The sequence below is a fragment of the Cygnus atratus genome, chromosome 6, assembly GCF_013377495.2.
Source record: "Cygnus atratus isolate AKBS03 ecotype Queensland, Australia chromosome 6, CAtr_DNAZoo_HiC_assembly, whole genome shotgun sequence".
In the NCBI taxonomy this organism is placed as follows: domain Eukaryota; kingdom Metazoa; phylum Chordata; class Aves; order Anseriformes; family Anatidae; genus Cygnus; species Cygnus atratus.
In genome coordinates, this window is record NC_066367.1 from 15,533,710 (window position 1) to 15,555,420 (window position 21,711).

General features: G+C 42.7%; 1 protein-coding gene across 3 annotated transcripts in view; it reads right to left on the minus strand.

Moving 5' to 3' along the window:
* The window catches only part of UBE2E3 (ubiquitin conjugating enzyme E2 E3), a 58,808-nt gene extending 47,778 nt beyond the window's left edge, over positions 1-11,030 (minus strand). Inside the window, exons 1-3 of one of the 3 annotated variants that reach the window (XM_035536765.2) lie at positions 10,833-11,030; positions 9,521-9,723; positions 7,310-7,360 (exon numbers count right to left, since the gene is read on the minus strand). In XM_035536765.2, the coding sequence (XP_035392658.1) occupies positions 7,310-7,360; positions 9,521-9,714 (245 nt within the window). In that variant the 5' untranslated portion in view covers positions 9,715-9,723; positions 10,833-11,030. Of the gene's footprint in view, positions 1-7,309; positions 7,361-9,520; positions 9,724-10,634; positions 10,710-10,832 lie in introns of those variants that run through there. The other 2 variants (XM_035536766.2, XM_035536767.2) reach the window with 2 other exon arrangements.
* Positions 11,031-21,711: the final 10,681 nt, after the last annotated feature.

Below are 21,711 nucleotides of genomic sequence, written 5' to 3' on the forward strand. Positions count from 1 at the left end.
AGTTTGAATGTAAAAAGAAATATATATATATATGTGGCATACTTTAATTAGTTTTATCACAGAGCCTGAAGGGGCTTTGTGCAGTTATACAAATGGATATTTGAAAAGCAGATTTGTCCTTAAGCGTAAGGACATATTACTTTGTGGTTTTTACAGATTTTTGCACAACAATGCTTAAAGAATTGTTTAAACAGACTGGTCCATCTTGGGCTCTTCTATTGTTTCCAGACAAAACTTAGAAATAATGAGGGTCAGTTTTTAACACCAGTAGCTGAGTGAAAAGCGTTTGAACTATTTTTGCAGCTCCAGAGTAGATAGATGGCCGATTTTTTTTTCCATTTTGAGAGTACTGCTAATGAAAACTGGTGAAAGATTTATAAGACCTTACGACTAACATACAGACATTTAAGAGCATGTATGACAGCACTGTGGACACTGCTTACACAAGGGCTTAATCTGCAAATTTGCAGGCATAAAAACTTACTCCTATGAGTAGAAAAGTTTATTTGTATTGCATAACACTGTCTTAATTATGCCATGCATGAGAAATTCACTGTGTGGGGGTTTTTGAAAAAAAAAAAAAAAAAACACAACCAACAACTAGGTTTAGAGCTCAAATGAGGTCAACACTAGGACAGGGTGAAGAAAAAAAAAACACACACTTGAGGCAATTTTAGTTCATGGATCTCTCATCCACTCTCAACTGAAAAGAAAGTAATTTAAATATTCTCACAATTCAATACATTCAGGAGTTACACAATCTTCCACTGCTGCATTATTTTTTAATAAAAACATGTTAAATAACAGTGCACTCTAGCAAAACTTAACACTTCAATGTTTTACTGAAATGTCTTTCTAAATTTGTTTCATCCCTACTCCTTAAGCAGTTTCACTGACTACTGGCAAATAACGTAAAAGCCACTGCACATGTAAAGATAGCAGAATGAGGCTGTTACTACAAATGGACAAAAAATACCGACTTCTGATTGCTGTGCTAAATTACACCATTCCTTGCTAGCCTGACCTAGACTAGACTCTTCTTGTAGAAAAGGGGGGAGGGAAAAAAGAGCATGGAAGAAACTGCTTAGTAGAAATAACTCTAAATAAATCAAGGTTATCATTAGATAAACAGATCTTTAAATCACTATGAGCCACTGATTTACGTTCAGAGACTAACAATGAAGGAACTGCAAGTCTATGTTCAAAGCTGGACAATACTAAAAAGCAGTATTTGAATATTCACTTGAGAGCTACTTCAAACATGTTCTTACAGGATTTGTGAACCCTCTTAATGGTATTTTTGTAACTGCAACTGCAAACTTCTCTACAGGGAAGGAAGTGTTAGAAATAATTTCGTGGGTTTGTATTCTCAGAATCATTCTGCAAACTTCAGCTTTCTTTTCTTGTAGCATGGATTTATTATATTTAGTGGTGAGCAAATGCTGGGGCAAGAAGAGACAGAAAAGTGCAACATAGCTAGCAGAAGATACATTATCAAGTAGGGTTTGGATGCCTTTTTCATTATTTTAAATTTTGCTCCTTCAACTTCAGCATAGGCATTCTTGCATGCACTCCTAATATATTGTCTCTTACCTACCTCAATCAACAGCTCCTTCTGTAGGGAACCATTTAGTGTTCACAGTTGGGGTTTTCACTACAGATGTGAAAACAAGCCAAACTGATTTTTTTTTTTTTTTTACTTGAGACTCAATATTTAGCAACATGAAGACATTTGCCCAATAATACATGAACAGTACAAATGCACAACTGAAGAGATTGCCATTGATCTGAAAAGCCAGAAGCTTGATTGGAAGAATTCTATGAAATTCTATTCTATGAAAAAACCACAACAGTACATGTGACGACCGAGGCATGCATTTGTGCTGCTGTATTTGACTACACTCAAAATATTCTTCCTCCTACTGATTTCAAAAAAGTAACAAAACTAACGCCTGGCTTTGTCAAAGGAGAGATGGAAACTTACTACATTTGAGAGACAAAGGAACGGATTGACTTATTCACATTCACATCCTGATGTGTCTGACAAAATGCTTCATGTGAACAATGCCTACTCTGAAGAGAGGGAGGAAAAATCCAGCAGAGTTCATTTCAATCACCTATTTAAACCATTTAAGCAAACTTGGATGATTTTTTTTTCCTCCCCGTGGGTAGCACTATCAGATGAGCCAGCTTCACTTGCTGACTGGAGTAGTCACCCCCCATGGCAGAACTGGAGCAAACCACAGCTGTGCAGTAACATCTTCAACAGCCACAACTGTTTGCAGAGTAAACATTTGCCTATAACCTTACTGTAGATAGAGTATGTTAACAAAAAGGAAGGCTTCTACCAGCTTATCTGTGGCACCTTCCTCACTAACACAAGGCTGTGAAAGGGTGCTCAGCCCAAAGCGCTCTCTGCACATAAAGGAGCCTGCACCACCGGAGCAATTGTTCATTGCTTCTCATTGTTTCAGACAGCTCAATTGAAAGAGCTTAAATTGCTGGTCTGAAGAATACCTTCACAACATTGCTTTAAATATATACTGCAATGCTTCCTCAGTGATGGGGTAATAACCACAGTGAGACAGCTACAAACGTCTGGATTCGTGGGTCCATAACTAAACCAGTAAAAGCATTTGTCTGCCAGGGGTTTGCAAGCATTTCTCTTTGTGTCAAACTCCAGACCATGGGGTTGAGTTGGCAAAACTCTGCAGCACAGAATTAGCCCAAGATGTAGCAAATGCAGTCCTTTGGAAGCACAAGAATGCGGCATTGAAACAAAACCCCTACGTCTTCTGCCCATTGTGCTCAGTACACATACTCTGGAGTGTTATTTTAAAATAAGTAATTTTAAAATGAGCTACTCATAAATTATCAACATACTTGCAAGCTTAGGAGAGGGCACAAACAGCAAAATCATCAACTGCTACCTTCTGTAGTACTGCTAGAGAAATCACATTAGTATATATTAGAGTATGAGGACTGAAAATAAATAGAGATAGTAATCCCTGTTGAGAAAAATCTTCTCAGCAGACTGATCAGGTTCAGTCAGGCACTCACTAGCAAGAGGATGAGACAGAGCAGAGAGCCTTTGGGATGATCCAAGAACCTCTGTCTTGGTAAGAAATCCCATTTCCCAGCAGCTATAAAGGAGGAAAGCTGCCTCTGACTGGGGCTCTACGGCATGTGCTTTGTCTGGCCTTTTTTTTTTTTTTTTTTTCTTTTAACCACTTGCTTTCAGATGTCTGATCTTTAATTTAACAAAGAGAAGTGATTAAAGCCAACTGACAGAATAGACCGTAAAATGCTCAAATTCTCACACTGACATGGGAAAGGCACACTATCTTAACTCGTTTCTTTCTAAACCACATGAATCAAGCTCTCAGTGGATACACTGATTTTAGTGTTTGCTTTCATTTTCTACAAAGTTGACACCAAACTCAATTTGTTGCAAAATGGAACGTAAACTGTAAAGTACGCTGGCATGGGTGTTACTAAATATATTTAATATTGGGTCAAACTTCTACAACCTTCTCATGAAGATGAACAATGATTAATTTTGGAGTGGAAATGAGGAGTGAGGAAAGACAACAGGTAGTACGTAGTTTGGCTAATGTGGATCAGCAGAGCAGCCAGGAACAGCTAAAAGAAGCTGCTGTAAATCACAGTGTCCCTGGGAACAGCCTCACTCGTGCCAACGCTACAATCCAGGGAGCACAAGGAGGGTGGGAGCCAGCTGTGCCCTGCTCCACCTGAGCTGCAGCCTCCAAGTCTCACAGGTCAGAACAGCAGACTCAGATCCAACCTCAGCTACAGCGTGCTGCCCTCTGCTCGGAGCAGTTTTATGCCATGAACTGAAAATAGTTATTCCAGATATGTCAAACCTATTTAAGAGCATCTCTGCAGCACAGATTTACCATGCATTACGTGCAAGATCTTTGCAATATTTTTCTGAGAATGTGCAATGGTGGGTTTTGGCACACTTCCATACCTTGAAGCACGTATAAGCGCTTGGCCATGGTTTGAAATTGAGCTGCCCAGGAGCAATAGGGCCAAGACCTTTTTAGCTGTGCTTTATGCTATTAAAAGCACAAAAGAAATTAAATACAGCACACTGCATCAAGTAATACAACTTAGAGTTAAGCCAGCAAAAGCAAGAAAAAACAGGATCAGATACCTGTGACCTGGGTTTACCTATCTGCCCTGGTGCTACAGCTGGACAGTCACTGACTCATTTTGGGCTCTTCTGTTAGCCAGGAGAAAACACGAGGAGAAAGCAGTACTTAACTTCTTTCCCATCATCTTTAGTGGCTTAAGACCAAATCTAGTTTTATTGTTTTTGAAGCTCTATCTTTCTTGGAAATCTCACCAAAATCCACAAGAATTTTGAGTATTACTGTATGTTAAAGAGTACAGCTGTCAGCATTAAGATTTTATACGTGGTACCCCCCAGGATGCAGTTTGTGTTTACCACTCACAAACACAACAACGTGACTTTTCTAACAGTTCATTGCCCAATTAACTGAACAGAATCAGAAACCAAACTCCACTGTTGAGATAAGCAAGCAAAAAATGCTTTTTAGACATTTTTAATTTGCCTGTCATTCTGCTATCCCAGTGCCTAAAATAGAACTTAATGTGCAGCCCAGGCCTGCTCAGCACACCCAAGAATGGGGCTCTCTTGGGGCTCTGGCATTTTAACAAAACAGATGTTATAGTAATAGATGCGACTGTGGGAAATTTAACTGCTGAGGAAACCTACACATCTTTTGTGTGAGAATCACAGTGCAACCAGTTGGTGTCATTTTTAAGTTGCTAACTCAACCTCAGATCAGTCTGATAGAAGTGGATTAGGGAGCAACTCTACGTGCAGTTACACTGGCAGGTGAGAAGCAGCAGCAGCCACCAACATGTACTTCAGTACAGGAGAGTTCAACACACTCTTCAGTATTTGCATTGCACTGAATTAAAATTACATTTACTGTTTTTTGTGTGCCAATATCATATTTTAAAAAATGTCTTTTTTTTTTTTTTTAGTTACTTGAATAACTGGGCAACTAGAAGGACTATCAACCGCATCAGCTAGCGGTTATATTCCTGGGAAGCCTGCAACATGTGGGCTGCAAATGATAAGGGTGCGTTCTGGAACTGCGGGAGAAACAGCTTGGCATGAAAAAATCCCCTTGGGAGAAGTTACAACACAGGCCTTTTTAATTTTTAAGCACACATGAATATGCCCAGGTTCTACAAGCTTTTAAATGTGTATAAAAAAAGTAAAGAACATTTACAAGAAATGTAAAAAGTAACATTCTGCTCCTTGTTGCATGAAGAGTGTCAAACGCCTGCTGCATCAGTTTGTCTAATCTGTGCTACTGCACCCTATAAGAAATCATGTTGCAAGCCTTTTGCTTCAACTGCTCTGCAAGCTGCACAGCTGCATTTACCTCCTGATACCAAAAAGGCTCCTTCTAAACCTTAAATTCCAATGGAATGGTAATCCTTTGGGCAGTGAAACTCTGTTCAAACTGTTCATCCTGAAAACCCAGAATTTCTGTTAAAGAAGCTAATGTCTCTTGTAAATATGTCTGTGGAGGGTAAAAATACATTCATCATATAGCTGCTCTTTATTAAAGGGTGAATTTCTCTTCAAAAATACTTGCAAGAAAAGAAGCACTGGCTTCCTCACTGACAATATATATATATATCTTTTCCCCTACACTCTGTAGAAGTTAGAATAATTTTAGACACATTGAGGGTTTTTCATCATTCTCAACAGCATTCCTGGGCAACTGGTAGCACCAGCTCACAAGAAAGATTCTGTGCAACACTCCTGTGCTAATACCAGAGGAACATGCTTTCCCAAGGAGCTAAACATCAGATGCTATTGGGAAGTGTGAGGGGGGAGGCTTCTCTTTCGAAAAGCCAAGCTGTAACTTGCTGTACCTGAAACTGCTACAGTAATCTTTTCAGCATTTATCTACAAGGAAAAGCATTAGTGTTTTATTTCCTCCATATATTTTTCTTTCCTACCATGCCCCATTTAGGGGGCCAAGAACAAAATTAATGACAAACACAGAGCTAGATCCCAGTAATAGGACAGTTATTAAAAAGCAACAGTGACAAACAACAACAACAAAACCCAAACAACCAACCCCCCCACATTTTCTCGCTTTACAGAGCTTGCCTCTACTGAAGAGGGAGATCCCGCTGACCCTGCATGCAAATACATCAGAGTGCCACAGGCAACCTACGGCATAGTCCTCAGGATAAGACACCTTTACCACAAAAACAGTAAAACGCAGCTCTGGTTAGTCCCTGCCTCTCCCAGCTTGTTAAGATAGGAGAACAAATCACATTTTACCAAATTCACAAGATCTGCACCAACCCCTTCCAACTATTCAAAATGCCAAACAATTCTAACGTAAAATCAGACAACACTCCCAGCATTTTTTTAACACGTGTACAATGCTTGCTGTTACACATGAGCTATTAATCTGAAGAAACCTTACAGTCAGAAAGCTTACTGAGGTGCATCAAATGAAAGCAACATTATTAAAATGCAGTTTTAGCACAAATCTGAATGCTGGATGTTCACATCTAATGAGAATTTTTATGCATCTTTTAAACAAAAGTAAAGCATGTAAAAGATTTAAAGAAATTAGCCAGCTATGCTACTATTTAACTTTCCTACAGATCAAGTGCTTGGGTTACCTTCGCTTCAACTAAGACCCTATCACTCAGCCTTCCAAGCCTATGACTTTGTTTTCTAAAAACCAACAGAAATGTCTCTCAAGTTGGGAACCTCCTTAAAAACATCCTTTATCAAGCGACTACAACTCTGACCAACAGAACATAAATTTAAAGGCAATACTTCTCATCTAACTACCAAGCAACGTACTAAGAGAACGCCTATAAAAATCAAACACAGTTCCTTTACTTTTGCTTCAGAACAAAGCGATAACTCTATAAACCCAGCACTCAAAAGGCCAGTTCAAACTACATGCAGACATTAAGTCAAAAGCTTCCATGTATTTTGAAGTTCATACAATCAATGTTTCACAAAGACAGTGACCAGCCACAAAAAATAAACTGAGTATATTTTACTATGTACTTAAATCACAAATGACTACACCTTCAACATGCAGACGAAATACCAAAATTCAGTATCAAACCTGCCCTATGCTTGTTCAATCCACTGTACGCATTTTTTGTCTAATAGTCACCAGCTGTAAACACGAACTTTCCCATTTGTTAGCCTGAGCAGATTAATCTCCTGCCACTGTCCACAATTTAAGAAGCTGTTACATACCTGCAGTTAGGAGGAGGATCAAGGGTTATTTCAGCTAGCTCCTTCTGGATTCTGTTGGTGAAATGAGAACAGACACAAAGCATTTGAGATAGTCTATAGAATAAATCAGGGAATTACACTGCCCTCTACCACCATGCAGTTAAATGCAAGATTGGCTTTGCCTTCAGTAATGCTAACATGGCTGCTTCCTCTTTGTTCTCAGAGGCATAACCCAAATCCCATAGCTGAGAAACTTTGCAGCTTTTTCCTGCTCGATACTGTACACAAACAGAACACTCACAGCTGAGTTTGGTAGAAATTCCCTACAAGTATTCATAAAAGTGACTCTTTTTCATATCCGAGCACTTTTTACCAGAGAGATTTTCTTTTCAAGCTAATATGCAAATGAGGCGGGGGGAGGCTGTACAAGCACATTTGACAATGACTTAAAACCAGCACAACAGAGCTGTGATCGAGGCTGAAGAAGTGAACCATGCTGTCAGCAAACACATTCATTTGACAATATTTTGACCTCCTGCTTTTCAGGGTGTTTAAAAAGTAGATTTGCAGATCTGCCAGGCTGTCTCTGTTACTGGAATGATCTCTCTGGATCAACTTTGCTCCTCTCCACACCTTCTCCTGCCTTTCCTCCCCCAACCTTATACAGTAGCTGTATTTTACATGATAAAAAGCAACATAATAACTTGAAATAACCTGTGCTTAGCTTTACATTGTAACAACCACTCCTAAGGTGTCACAGTCCAGAAAAGGAATACTGAAAACTTTTGGTGGATTTAATAATTTATTCAGACACATACAAGGTGTAACTTTAAAAGACTCATGGCAAATTCCTCTTTAAAATCACAAGCAAGAATTCTCTGGACAAGAAGGCTCACATAAGCAAGACCGCTCTTCCATATGAATAGCGAGTGGTAAAACGCGAGCTGACAGAAACCGCCCTGAAAGCCCCTGCACTAGTCCCGTTAAGTCTGATCAGACAACTGAACTATTTGAGATGTATGGAATTGGACTTACAATAATTAACTGAAATAAAGGCAAGAGGACAAAGCTGTCTTGGGTTTCTACATGATGGACCTCATGCATTTCAAAAAAAGGTAAGTAACAATAAATTGCAAAATCTACATAGCATTTCCAGAACTTTTCCTTCTTTAGCCAGTCCTATTTTATAAGGTTTCTTTAACAAGACGAAAAGTCATCAATGTCACCCAGTCGTATTCTGCAGCAATTCTAGCACATTTCAAAAAGTATTTACTGAATTTAAGTACAATGCAAAAATACTAAAACATTCCTACAAGTCTGAACCCCTGTATTCACACCAAGTAAGCAAAACTCAAAGCTACTACGGCTACTCCACAGGTCTTCTGGCTACAGTGTATTTGTAAATATTTGTACAGAAAAGGACCTCCAGGGAAAAGACTGGAAAGTTATGTTTCTTCTCAGAAAACAACTGGAATCAAGGGATTTAAAGTTTGCTTTATTTCACACAGCTGAACTTACAGAAAATGATTAACGCGCATATCTTAAGAGCTGGACTGTCAGAAAACTTGTATGCAAATAAAAACGTAACAGATAAAACCGAGCGAGGTTTCTTAAGATTTTGACACTTAAAGGTAGAGGCTACCTGAAGAACCCCATGGTTTGAAGCTGCAGATCCTGAGGGAGAAGACTTGCCTAACTTTCTCCTAAAAGAACTCCAGGACAAAACAGTGACTTGAAGGTGCGCAAGGCTCTACCGTACATTGACGCGAGAAGCTAGTCAGAAGGCCCACAGAAGTCAATGGGGTTTTGTGACTTCTTTAATTAAAGAGCACTGCTTGCCATCAGGCTGCAGGCTGAAACACACCAGGAGGACTCCACCCTATACCAATAAAGGATGGAAAACCAACTCTGCAAAAAAGACACCTGAAGCTGACACTCATTCATTTCTACAATCGTGAAAGGCACGGAGGTGCCCCTCGAGCTGGCCTGTAAGTTACCAAGTTCTCAAACAACTCTTTAAAAGAAGTACGACCAGCCTGCGTAATTGCCACCCCAATAAGACTTGGATTACCGAAGATACTTCCCGGCAGGCTCCCGCACTACAGAAGTTTGTACTTCACTATTTCCCATACAGCTTTACAAGAATCCCTCTGCCTCGAAAAGCGCAAGGTGAACACCTTGACTCCACGCACTGTGCAAAACTACCACGGAACGCTTTACTGGCGCATTTACCTTTTAGCACTAGTAGATAGCTTAGCAGTAGTTTTGCTGGAGAGTTTGGTGTTCTTCTTCTGCTGGGTTGCAGAAGGTTTTCTTTCTTCTTGCTCTTCAGGTTCAGGTGCTGGTGGATCCCTCTGATCGGCATCCGAACTACCGCTGCTGGTACTTGGACTTTCATCGTCTGACCTCTGCCTATCACTGGACATCGTGGGGAACTTTTTTGGGGAAGGAGAAGAGAAGAGGCAGAGTTAGTACAACAGGCAGGACGGTCTCTCGCCATTCCCCAAGCTCCAAGGAACACTTAAATTGGAGACAAGTCAATTTCACTGAGAAATTGACCAAGATCCGCTTCTTTGTCTCCTTCGCAAGGGCTGCAGCTTGACAGCTACAACGCAGTATTTACACTTCTGAAAATACAGATATTTCCCATTTTTAAACCCACTCGCATTTTTTTCATACTTTAAACAATATGCCAATTGTCGACTTTGTTCTGAGGCATGAGACAGATTTAGCAGGGTACTTAGGCAATCAACATTAATAACTTATGACACATTGTAAATAACAGACCTCACTGAAAATGTTTTTTAAAAAGTCACTAATACCCCGTAAATATTTACACTGGAGCAGAGCATTTTATTGGGTCCAAACGCCAGATTCCCCCCTCGCCCCCTCTCTCGGAGAAAATACATTGCCAGCGAGACTTGGGCTGCTTTCAGAGCGAAACATACACTTGCTCTGTGCATTTAAAGGGCTGGGCGCCGGGGGAGGGAGGGGGGGGGAGAACGTGGGCTGCTTTTTAAAGGGGAAAAATAAAAACCGTGGCAAAACCCACCCCGAGCCCCGACCCGCACGCGATGCCTGCGGAGCGACCCGGGCAGGGGCAGCCCCGGCGGCTCGCAGGGCCGGCGGCAGCGCTGCGCGGACCCCCCCTGCCCGGCGGCCGGCAGGCAGACCGACATTTTGCGGCGGCGGGGCGGGGGGCGAGGCGGGGGCGGGGGGCGCCGAGGAGGAGCGCGGCGGGGAGCTGCTGCGGCAGGGCTGGGGGCCGCGCTTTGTGGGGAGGGAAAGCCCCGGCCGGCCCCGCTCCGCTGCGCACCGCGCCGCGCCGCTCCGCACCGCCCCGCACCGCTGCGTGTGTGCCCGGAGCGAGGCGTCAACTCGGCCCGGCCCCGCGGCCCCGGCCGCCGGCAGGCAGCGAGCGCCGAAAACAAGAACAAAGCTCCTCCAGCCGCCCCCCCCCCGCTCCTCCCCGCCTCCCCCCACCGCGCTCGCCCAGCCGCCGCCGCCGCCGCCGCCGCAGCCACCTCGCCCGCCTCTCCCTTACCTTCGCCCGCGTCCTGTCCCGCTGCTGGGTCGGGGGGCCGGGGTGGCGGGGGGCCGGGCCGGGCCCGCGGCGCCCGAGGAGGGGGACGGAGGCGGCCGGGGGGCTATACGGCGGCGGCGGCGGCTCTGTGGCCGGGCGGTGTGGAACATTGAGAGCCGGAGCAGGGGGGGACGGGGGGAGGCGCGGTGCGGCCCCGCGGCCGGCGGGTGGCGCTGGCGGGCCCCGGCGCTGCGGCGCGGGCTCCCGCGGCGGGCCGGGGGGCCGGGGCGGGGGGCGGCGGGCGGCCGGGAGCGCGCCGCCGGGGGCGGGGGAGAAGCGACGGGCGGGGGGGGGGCGCCGGCGGCTGCCCGCCCCCGCCCGCCCGCCGCGGGGCTGCCGGCGGGCGGGGGGAGGGAGGGGAGAGGAGAGGAGAGGCGAGGGGGGCGCTCGCTCCCGCCTGGCGGCCGCCGGAGCGCGCCCCCCTCCGGGCTGGGGTGCGCGCAGGCGCTCTCCCGCCGCCGCCGGGGGCGCGCGCGCTCTCCGGGCCGGGCAAGGACAAAGCGGCGGCGCGCACGATGGGGGGGGGGCAGGCGAACGGAGAGGGGGAGCGGGAGGCTCTCGACGGCGGGCCCGGCCCCGGCCGGGAGCGGGGCTTTGCTGGGCCGCCGCCCCCAGCCCGACGGGAACCGCCGCGGGCTTCGGCAGGGCCGGTGCCCACCGACGGCTGCGCCGCGGGGCCCGCCCTGAGGAGAGCGGCGGGGTCGCCGCAGTCACCACAAGCCGCGCCTCGCCTCGCCTCGCCTCTGGTGCCTCGCACCTCCCTCATGCCTCGCCTCACTTCATGCCTCGCCTCGCCCCGCCTCACCTCGTGCCCCTCATCTCAGTACGGACAGACACCAAAACGTTTTATCACCTCCCGTCCGATTCCCCCCCCAGAAATCCCCGCTCTCAGCACAGGGTGAGGCAGAAGATGCCCACCTGGCCCGTTGGCACAGCGGGGCCCAGGAGCTGCAGCTGGTCCCACCTCGCTCGGCCGCCCAGCGCTGGCCACAGGCTGAGGAGAACAAGGGCACCCGAGGTGCTGCTGGGCAGCCCCGCTGCTCACAGGTATGGCAGTCCTGAGTAAAAGCACATTTAGGAGTCCGAAGCAGGCAGCGTACCATGCTCTGAGGGGCTTTGAGGGGAAAGGGGGTAATCAGTTGCAGCAGGTGTCACGGGAAGGTGGTATAGGACGGGAATGTAATTTCTTGCCCATCACAAATGTGCCGCTCTGGGGCGTACCTGAGAAGCGTCTCACTCTACATCTACAGGGTACGCGGTCTGGCAAAAGCCATCTGCAGGTTGGAGTGGCGGAAATATTCCAAACTTAGTCTGATCATGCCAGCAATAATACTCACTTGTAAAAGAAGAGTTACTCTATTTGTGAAAAGGAGATGGGCTTGTGAATAACTGGCTACAGCAGAGGTGAAATTAACAATTTTTGTGAAGTTTTGTGTAAACACTAAAAGTGGAAATTTACATGAAACCGCTGTCCAGCACTTGGGCTTGCACCTCGATGGCTTTTACCTCAAGGGCTTTCATTATCAACAGCCTAATGACTTAAAACTACTGTATTTTCTTAGGTTTAGCAGGATCATGGGGCCAAAGGGTCTATAATGTGCTCTAGAGGGACTACACAACCAGTGTGTCAGGGAGTACAGCTCTGTCAGTAGCTGAAGTTAGCTCAGTTGAAAAGTATGCTGAAGATTTGGTGAGCGAGCTGAATGACGTGATGTAGAGGAATACTGGAGGTTTGTTTGTTAAAGTAGGCTATAGAGAATTCCCAGATCACCACTACAGGCAATTTGCCCCTGAGGTATGCTGTAGAAAATTCCTAGCATAAACAGTATCTGGCATGATGAGCAATCTGGGCACAATTAGTAAAAGGGAAGCATGGCAATATCAAAAATCTGTCAGTCAGCAGTGAAAGCTTTTTTTTTTTTTTTTTTCTTTCCTATTCTGTTGATGATGCCCAAGATAAGGCTTGCTGGTGTTTTGAAAGTCAGGATTAAGTGTTTAACTTTTATTTTATTTCAGGTGAAAATAACAGAGGAGTCCAAAAAATAATTAGAAGAGTATGCATCTACAACAGAGTGTAAGTAGATTGGTCAAGGTTTGCTCACCGTGACAGCTACACATTGTGTGGCTTCTATGGCTTTTAGGATACAAAATGAAAATAAAGCCCATTTAACAGAGGTTAATTGAAAAATCAGTCTAGATTGTATTTTTTCCCCAGCCTTTTGTACCTTATTAAAACAAATTTACCACAGCAACTTGTGGATATAACAGGTGTTTATTTGAATGCATATTCATTCGTTTGACATCAAGGTGCAAAGGATGACAGTTTCTTCTTATGAGGTTGTATTTTCCTAGGGTATGTTTGTTATCTTGTCAACTGTAGAAAAAGTACTGCACTGAGATCTGGTGCAGTGGAAGCAGAGGGAGAAAATGCTGATTTTAATAGCCATAGTTACAAAGCTACATATCATGATCTCTTTGACTTTTCATACCCATTGTGATGTGACATCAGTGTAATTTTAACTGATGTACCTCTCATGAGTGCTTTTTCTCTGCCAGTTTATTGGGTACTTGAACTGTGAAAGTGCAACCAGTATTGTGAGGTGCAGAGCCTTCCTAAGTTCAGACTTGTCTGAATAGTCCCGGGCACTCAGGCATGGGTGAGGCCTGCTTTTTTTTTTTTCTGTGATCAGATGCCCTATTTTTTTTTTCTTTTCCCTGCAAGCCCTACTCTCAAAGGCTGTTGGTGTTTTTTCAGAAGCCCAGTATCTCTTTGGGTATGTCTCCATCCCTGTTCTGTCAGAGCACACGTATGAAGTTACTGTCAACATGCAGAGGTTTAACAGCTGCTTTGGGCTACACAGACATCTGAAAATATTTTTCTGGGTTTAGGAATTCACAGTTCAGTCTCCTCCATCTGACATGAAATGCTGTGATAGCAAACAGCTCAATGCCTGGCACCAGAACTAGGGTGAAAGGCTTTTTCCGCTTCTCGCAAGTAAACTACAAGGGATGGAAAAATCATTGCTTGATCTTCTTGCCCCTACCATTTTAAGGGTGTACAGATGGTAGAATAAGGCCAGCGAACATTTTTCATGATTAAGAGCAGCACAATTGAAAATACTGTTTAATGTTTACAGTCATATACTCCATCTTCTTTATCACAAAATCATTGTTTCCTGACAGTAAATACATCTCCACCTACCAATGCATCTTTCTGTCCTGTGTGTTCCCATACCAGGCTGTGTTGTTAAAGCACCTGTTGGAGCTCTACAGTGATGCTATGGCTGAATGTGTGCAAACTGCAGAGCCAGGAAATGAATAAAGTCTTTTTTTTTTTTTTTTTTTTTAAGTAGATGTGATGTGATAAAATTTAGATTGTGTTTTTGTTATTAATTAGTTCCACAGTAGCAACTGCTGACCCTTGTAAGATAGATCACATGCAGATATCCAGTGTGTCTTTTCCCCAAATAATTTACAGCTTTAGCAGAGAGAGCTAGTAGAGTAGGTTAGATTAGAAACAAAACCTTGAGCCGGGAAGAGATGTAGTGATTTACAGAAGGGAGCTCAGGAAGCCTGTTACAAAGTCAGTAATTACAGCTCATCCTGTGGTGCCTTAAACTTAAAATCACTACAATAAATAGGATTATTTTTACGTTGTGATGCTATGGGTTCATTTGGGTTTATGAAAGCAAAATAAGCCCCTAAAGAACAGTCTTCCTACTGTGTTTCAATTAATTTATATCCTCAAGAATCCATAAGAAAAGTAGAAGTAATTTTTTGTCCCCAAACCAAGAGGTGAAGTAAGCATGGCAGTGGGCAGGATCCAACTGTTAGGAAACCACTTCCCTGTCTCTTTGTCAGCTAGTGTTTAGCCCATCTGTTGGTTTTGCATTGCCACCTTCCAAATAGTGGCTCAGGAATGTGATAGAGGAAGGATGGGGAGGGAGGGAGGGAGGGTGGAAGAAATGAAGGCGAGAGCCAGAACACTGCTGTGCTTCAGTTGCTCTTGTTTGAAGAATAACTTTTTGGAAGCTCTTGTAGCTGAGGAATAATCCCGAGACTGCTCTAATGCAGATTGCCACAAGGCCTAGAATTTGGGACACCTAAATGAGTTTTCAGGGTATCTTTACTTTCTCTGGATCCTTACATGTTTGAATAAAGTCAGGAGGAGAATAATGTGACCAACTGTATTTTAGCACAGGAATTAGCAAGTTAGCCAGGGTTCTTTATAGTGTTGAACTGCTGTACCTAAATCCATAGAAAAATAGTTAACATCTTGAAGCACTACAGACATTAGTTAATCTTCATCATAATCCACTGGAATAGATAGAAAGTTCTCCTGTACAGTATGCATTGTATTTGGCAAACGCATTTTACACAGACTAAATGGACAGTTGGGTACTAGGTTTTAATGGGCAGATTAGCATTAAGCACTTAAAAAACATGTCAGGTAAATGGATGTTTTTGTAGCACAAAGTCATGTGGAAATGTTTTTATTTCAGGGTTCCCATGGAGTCCTCATATTCTGTTGTGTAAATTCTTTCCTTGTGTGTGGACTATTGATGCAAGAAAAAAAGCATAATGGCCCCTTTGGAGTTCCTGTAGTCATTCATATTAATCCAGTGTCTGTGCATGTCAAATGATTATCAGTTCTTAAAAAAAATCATTTTTTTTTTCTTGAAAGCAGCTTGTGCTAGTCAGCTTTTAACCTATATAATTATTGTTTTACTTGGAAAGCTATGAGCAGAGGGAGAAAAATTAAATAGAGACACTTCAGGTGGGATTGGTGTGTCGACTGGACAATAGTAATTTTCTGTCTTTATAAATAGGTGTCACGTCAGTGAGTATTTGTCTGCAAGCGATATCATGAAGTGAATTTTTCACTTGAAATTTTAATTTAAAAAAAAATCCTTGATGTATTTAAATTGGTAGTTTCAGCTTGCTTTAACACAGACACAGTTTTTAGTACACTATTGTCAGTGTTTGACTGTAGCAGAGGAAGATACAAATACCATCAGCCTTTTACCTATACCAAAGTGTATGAATGATACATCTACAAGCCACTTCATAAACTCTAGAAAACTATTTTTTTAGTGTATATCCAACAGTGTAGTGTTTAAATCATAAGTTAGGGAGAACTTGGCTCTACAAATATAACCCTGGCAGACCAGCATTCTCAGAAAACTGTGTGAGAATCTGTCTCGTTTCTGCACACAGGGTGTAGTAAAATAATGCCATCATTCTCAGTGTGTGATATTCTGTTGTGAAAGTTGTAGCTGTTGTAGCAAATACTGCTGAAGGCTTTGTAAGCTTCTAATTTCCCTGTTACAAAGAGATATTCCACCCCTAAACTATCTCAGATTAAATTATCTATAAGTATATACACAAGCATATATATTAGTGCTATCTACAGACTGCTCAGATTGGAAACCTTTGGCTCCATAAAACCTTTGGCTCCAAAAGACCAGCCTGTACTGTTTGAGTGAAAGCAGAAAGTTAATAGGCTGGTAGTAATAGAGCTAATATGCCCTTTCATGCCAGCCAGAAGAAGGCAAGATAATTACAAAGTCAAGCTCACTTGACCGAGTTGAGGTCAGAAAGAAACGTACACATGGAGCAGGGCATTATTCATAAGCTGATTGATGGTTGTTTTTATTTTTTATTTTTTTTGTTTTGTTTTTTAATATAGTAAAATTTACATAACTAAATTGGTTGATCCTGAGGGGGTTATTAAATACAAAAGGATCCTGGACAGCTACTTCAGTCTGGCTAATGTACTTCTCTGAGATTAGGTGCATAAAAGTTTTACTCTATCACTCTTAGTGCTGGTGACAATTGGCACAAACAGCTTTGTTCGGCTTGCCTGCCTAGCAATTTGACACACTTCTCTCCCAACAGGCTCCTCAAATTCTGGTTTCTGCCGCCCCATCAAAGAGGAAGGAACTGGTCAGCATTTTAAAAAATTTTTACAAATCCCTGGGAGCAGTCACACCCCTCTGCGATGAATCACAGTGCCTTACATCTGCCTGCCTGGAAAACCCATGACACTTACGAACGCGCCCTAATTATAGGGTAAAGCCCATACATATTTCCTATTATCTCGTCTGCACTGGATAAAAGGCCAGCTTGGCTGATCGCCTGTTGTACAATAAAGAAGCAATGTCTTCTTTAGCATATAAAGATCAGGATTACCAAATACTCCAGTAGAATAGTATTGCAGCATCTTGCTTTTTGACTAGGAGTATTACTGTCTGCATTTATGCACTCCTACAAAGGGACAGGAAAGACAGGTCAGGGGCCTATCATGATAAATCACCATTTCAATTTGGGCAGGGCTGATGCTCCACAGCCTGCACTCCCAAGCTACCTGCACAGTCTCCATAATAGGAGTAGGTGTTGCAGTTCCTAGCTGTCTTTCTTGTGCCCCAGTGGGTGGGAGATGTTCCCACAGCAGTCATAATAGGAACAAATGTGTGTCAGGAAGGGATCCCCATGGTGGTGGTGAGGGCTGAGAATGGAGGACAGCCCTGGCGGAAGAGCTTCCATGTATTTTCTTCTGTTACCAGCCCTGCTGGAGCAGTCACATCCAAGTAGAGAGCCTGGGTAGTACTGTCTTAAATACTTGTAGCTACAGCCATCGGAGATGGAAAATCAGGCCCTAGAGACACACTGGGAAAAGTCAAGGACAAGAGCAGATTGAATCCTGCAGTCAAGGGGGGGTTATGTTTGTCACTGAGTATGTTGAAAGGTTTCTATGAAGTTTTTAAGTGGTGAAGTGGTGCAGACTTTGAAATAAGCTGCTTTTATTGTTATAGTCATATTTTATCACCCCCATCTGTGTGATGTCAAGACGTGACTGTCTTCAAGTAGCTCTTCTAATGTCATCAGCCAGAAATCTTTGTACAGGAAAGGAATTATGCTTAGCAGGTCTGCGGTCGGTCTGATTTAGTTTTGTCCCATGGCTTCAACAGTAAACTCTTGTTTCACCATATGATTCTTTTTGTAATGAGCATTTCTATTTTACACTTTTGAACAACTTCCTTCTTCCAAGTGAAAACTGAACCAGGCTCACTCTGGAGTCTCTCATTAGGCTGGCTGGGTAGCGGCTGATGGATGAGTGTCCTTCCTGGCCAGCCGCGTGCACTGCCTGTGCCGAGCTCCCAAGCTCTCAGCAGAGAGTGAGAGATGAAAGGTGTCTCCATGCCCCTGCAGAGCACAGCTGCACTGCCAAATGCGGTCAGGTGGCTTTTCTCTCAAAAACCCACAGTGTCATTTCCTTACCTTTATTCACATGTGTGCCAACAGACTGACTGTTGTGTGTTTTCCAGTGCAGTAATCCCAGCTGCTCCTGCAGCCCTCCTTCACAATGCAATGTGACACTGCTGTGCAGGCTTCTACTTATAATGTTTAATAAACATGTAAATTAACTCCGTCTCTTCAGGTAGGAGAACTGTATACATGCTCTTCTGTATCACTGAACACAGTATCATGAGGAAGTCAGAGTGTCTGCTGAAGTCCAGCTTTAAAGTGTTTCAGGTTTTCCAACCTGAGTGAAGCTGAAATGATGCTCTTGTGTTCTGTGAAATGCAGGTGAGGAAAACTAGAAAAAGCAGGCTTATTTCATGCCACCTCTGCTTGCATTGATCTAACTGTAGCACTGCCTATTCATCTTTGAATCTCTAACAGTTGCCTTTTACTTCCTCTTTACTATGTTCTCATTAATGCTTAGTGTGAATATTAATATACTATGTTTTTAGGAGTGATTTCTGGTTAAATAAAAACAGAAGAGACCATACTATGCCAGAACAAATATGAACATGGTGCTAACTTCAAAACAGCAGAAAAAATATGCCAGGGAAGCTGCTTCCACACATCTAACATCAAAAGATTTCTTTACTTTGTACTGTATCCATGATCTTGAAAGCCATGAAAAAAAAATGTCTCAGGGGTATTCTTATTCCTATGTTACCTTACGTTGTTTTAATTAATTTGCTAAATGGAGATCATCATTCCTGAGGTCTGCTTATTTTTGTCCCTGTTTCAACTGTGTGTGAGAATGAACTTTTGGCCTTTGCTGTCAGGCTGCTCATGATTTTAAATAGTAATGCTAGTAGACTGTATTAATCCTACTAAAGGAAAAAGGAAATTTTGAGGTCAATGGAATCAAATTCGTCTAATTTAGCATTGAACTGGGACACAGGTATTTAAAGTGAAGTGTCTAAATCCCAGTACATAGACAGGTGGCCAGATTGTTTAAAAAAAAGCTAGTAGCTCCCATTGATATTGTACATATGATATCTTCTCATCTCCAATATAGATATGACATTCTGGTATGATACTTTCCTATCTCAGCATCAAACCAAGGATAAAGGAGATAGAGAGGCAAAATGGTTCCAGTAGTATGAAGTGGTTAAAGCATATCCATTTAATAATGGACATTTTGCAGTGTGCATTTTAAGTCTCCAGAGTACATTTTTTCCTTATTTAATTATCTTTCTCAAACTTATCTTTGAAATAGTATGGTATAACATAATTCTAGATGAAACGCTTGTGTCATATGTACTTCTTTCTATGAAGAAATACAGTGACATTAAGATTCGTTTTATCAAATTAATAGCTATTAAACTTTGGCAATATGGATAAGTGACTCAGAATGTGTAAAGTCCTGAAGCAAACAAAAAACTGTGCAATGATACGTTATTTTGTACCAAGGAAGCAGCAAAGTCAGTATTTACATTCCAAAATTCTTTCTTCAGAGAATCCTATCCTACAGAGACATGTATGTCAGAAAAGAGGCTTCAAAGTGCAAATCAACTTTTTTTTCTTTTCATTATTTCTTAGCATTTAATATGCTATTGATGGGTCATTCTAAACTACCAAAAAGCATGGTTCATACAAGTAATGTCCAGTAGAACTGGAAAAGCTTTTATGCTGAGGCTCAGGGGTAATGGTTGATAATCCGTGTTTCTGCTCTGGAAAAAAAAAAATAGCAGAAGAAAAAAAAGGGAAATTGAGAAACAAGTGGGAGAAAGCATTCATCTTCCACTCCACAGGATTCAGATATGTAGATCTCCTTTAGTGTTGTCCTCTACGACACTGTGATGCAAGAAAAAAGCCTGACAGAGGTGAATAAATGCATCATTCTCTTGAGTAATTATATGTGAATTGATTATGTTTGTTTATTTTTGTACTACAGTAACAGAAAACTCATGCTGTTGAGTGAAAGATCAAGAACTGCTGAATTTTGACCTCAGTGCTGAACTACAGCTCTACCCTGACCTGCATTAAGAAATCCAGATCAGATGATGCCCGCTAGCCAAACTCAGTCCACCAGGCTGTTCAAAACAGCAGGGAGAGAAGGTACGCTATACTATTCAGCCACAAATGGTAAAATGGTAGTAATATCATTTGAAGGCGTCTGCCATCAAGTCAACTCTCAGATCTGTCCACAAGAGAGAGGTCCCAAGATTGGTGTTTGCAGGCTTTACACACAGACCACACTCAGACATTCCTAAATTGTCTCTCCAATCAGTCACATGATTGTCATTTGGATAACCAGCTTGGCATGTATTAGTCACATCACAAACACAATTAGAAACTTAGGAATGGCCTGAAAAATAAAGTTGCACATCTACCCTGCTTGTTTGCCATTCAATCTGAAAATCTTTAAGTTCAGGTGATTTAAAGTATCCACTAAAGAGAAAATCATATGGTTTTGTTTGTTTGTTGTTGTTGTTGTTTTTGTTGTTTTGCTTTTCTCTGAGAATGTGGGTTCTCCTGCAGGTGACCACCACTAGGAGATTTATCTCACTTTTCTTACTGTCTCTTCCTCTATTTTCTTAACAGTATTGTCAGATATAACAGGAATGAAGCAAATTGGAAAATAATTTGAAGGTATAATACTTGCAGATGTCCTGCAATATCCTTGGCTATATCACTGAGGTTTCAACAGTCCTAAAATTGGCTGTCTGTAGTATCTTGGGACTGTAGATTAATTTCTCACACTGGGCTGAACACACCGAGCCGTGGAAGAAGGACCGTACTGTAAGGAAACAGGAGCATACTTAACAGAACAGGCCAATCATCTTTGGCAGGCAATAGTCATGCAGCAAGCACAGGTCTTAATATCCTGCAAAGATGTCAGCAAGTTTCTGGAAAAAGGTGCTTCCTAGAAATGTAGAATTAAACTAATGCCTACTTTTGATTTGGGGTGGTTCCTGTCCACCTCTGCTGCACGATGCTTCAGTCCATGACAGAGGATTTATGACATTGTCAGGACCATATCTGAAGAGGTAAACCAGTGTTTTGTTCAGTACTCTGCTTGAATTTGACCATTTGTCCTGACATTTCCACATACAACAAATCTTCCCAGTAACAAATAAATACTTCTTTTTCCATCACCCATTAGAAAGGGGAGATTTCTGTTCTGTCTTCAGGTGTACCTGCTCTCTAACAGTTACCGTGCTGCCTGGGATCTAAGAGGTTTGCTTCCCTGTGTAGGCTGGCCCTCCACAGAATTTGGGTCAGTTTTAGAATATCATTATTAAATTTTAAAGCTTTGTTTTCCAAGTCATTACCTAGAGCAGCTCATTTTCAGACAATGTTCTCTCCTGCCGTCTACTTTACTTTAGGAACAGCACTTCTCCTAACCTCAAGGGTAAGTCTCATGACACTAGAAGACAAGGATTTTTTTGGCAACAGAGAAACCCTTTTGAAACCCTTGCTGAAACAGATAAGAATGATCACAACTTTCACAGCCCTCAGGGTAAAGTATAACATGTTATTTTAGCCCTGCTATCCTCACCATGTACACAGCTTAAAGCAGCAATGAAGAAAAGAG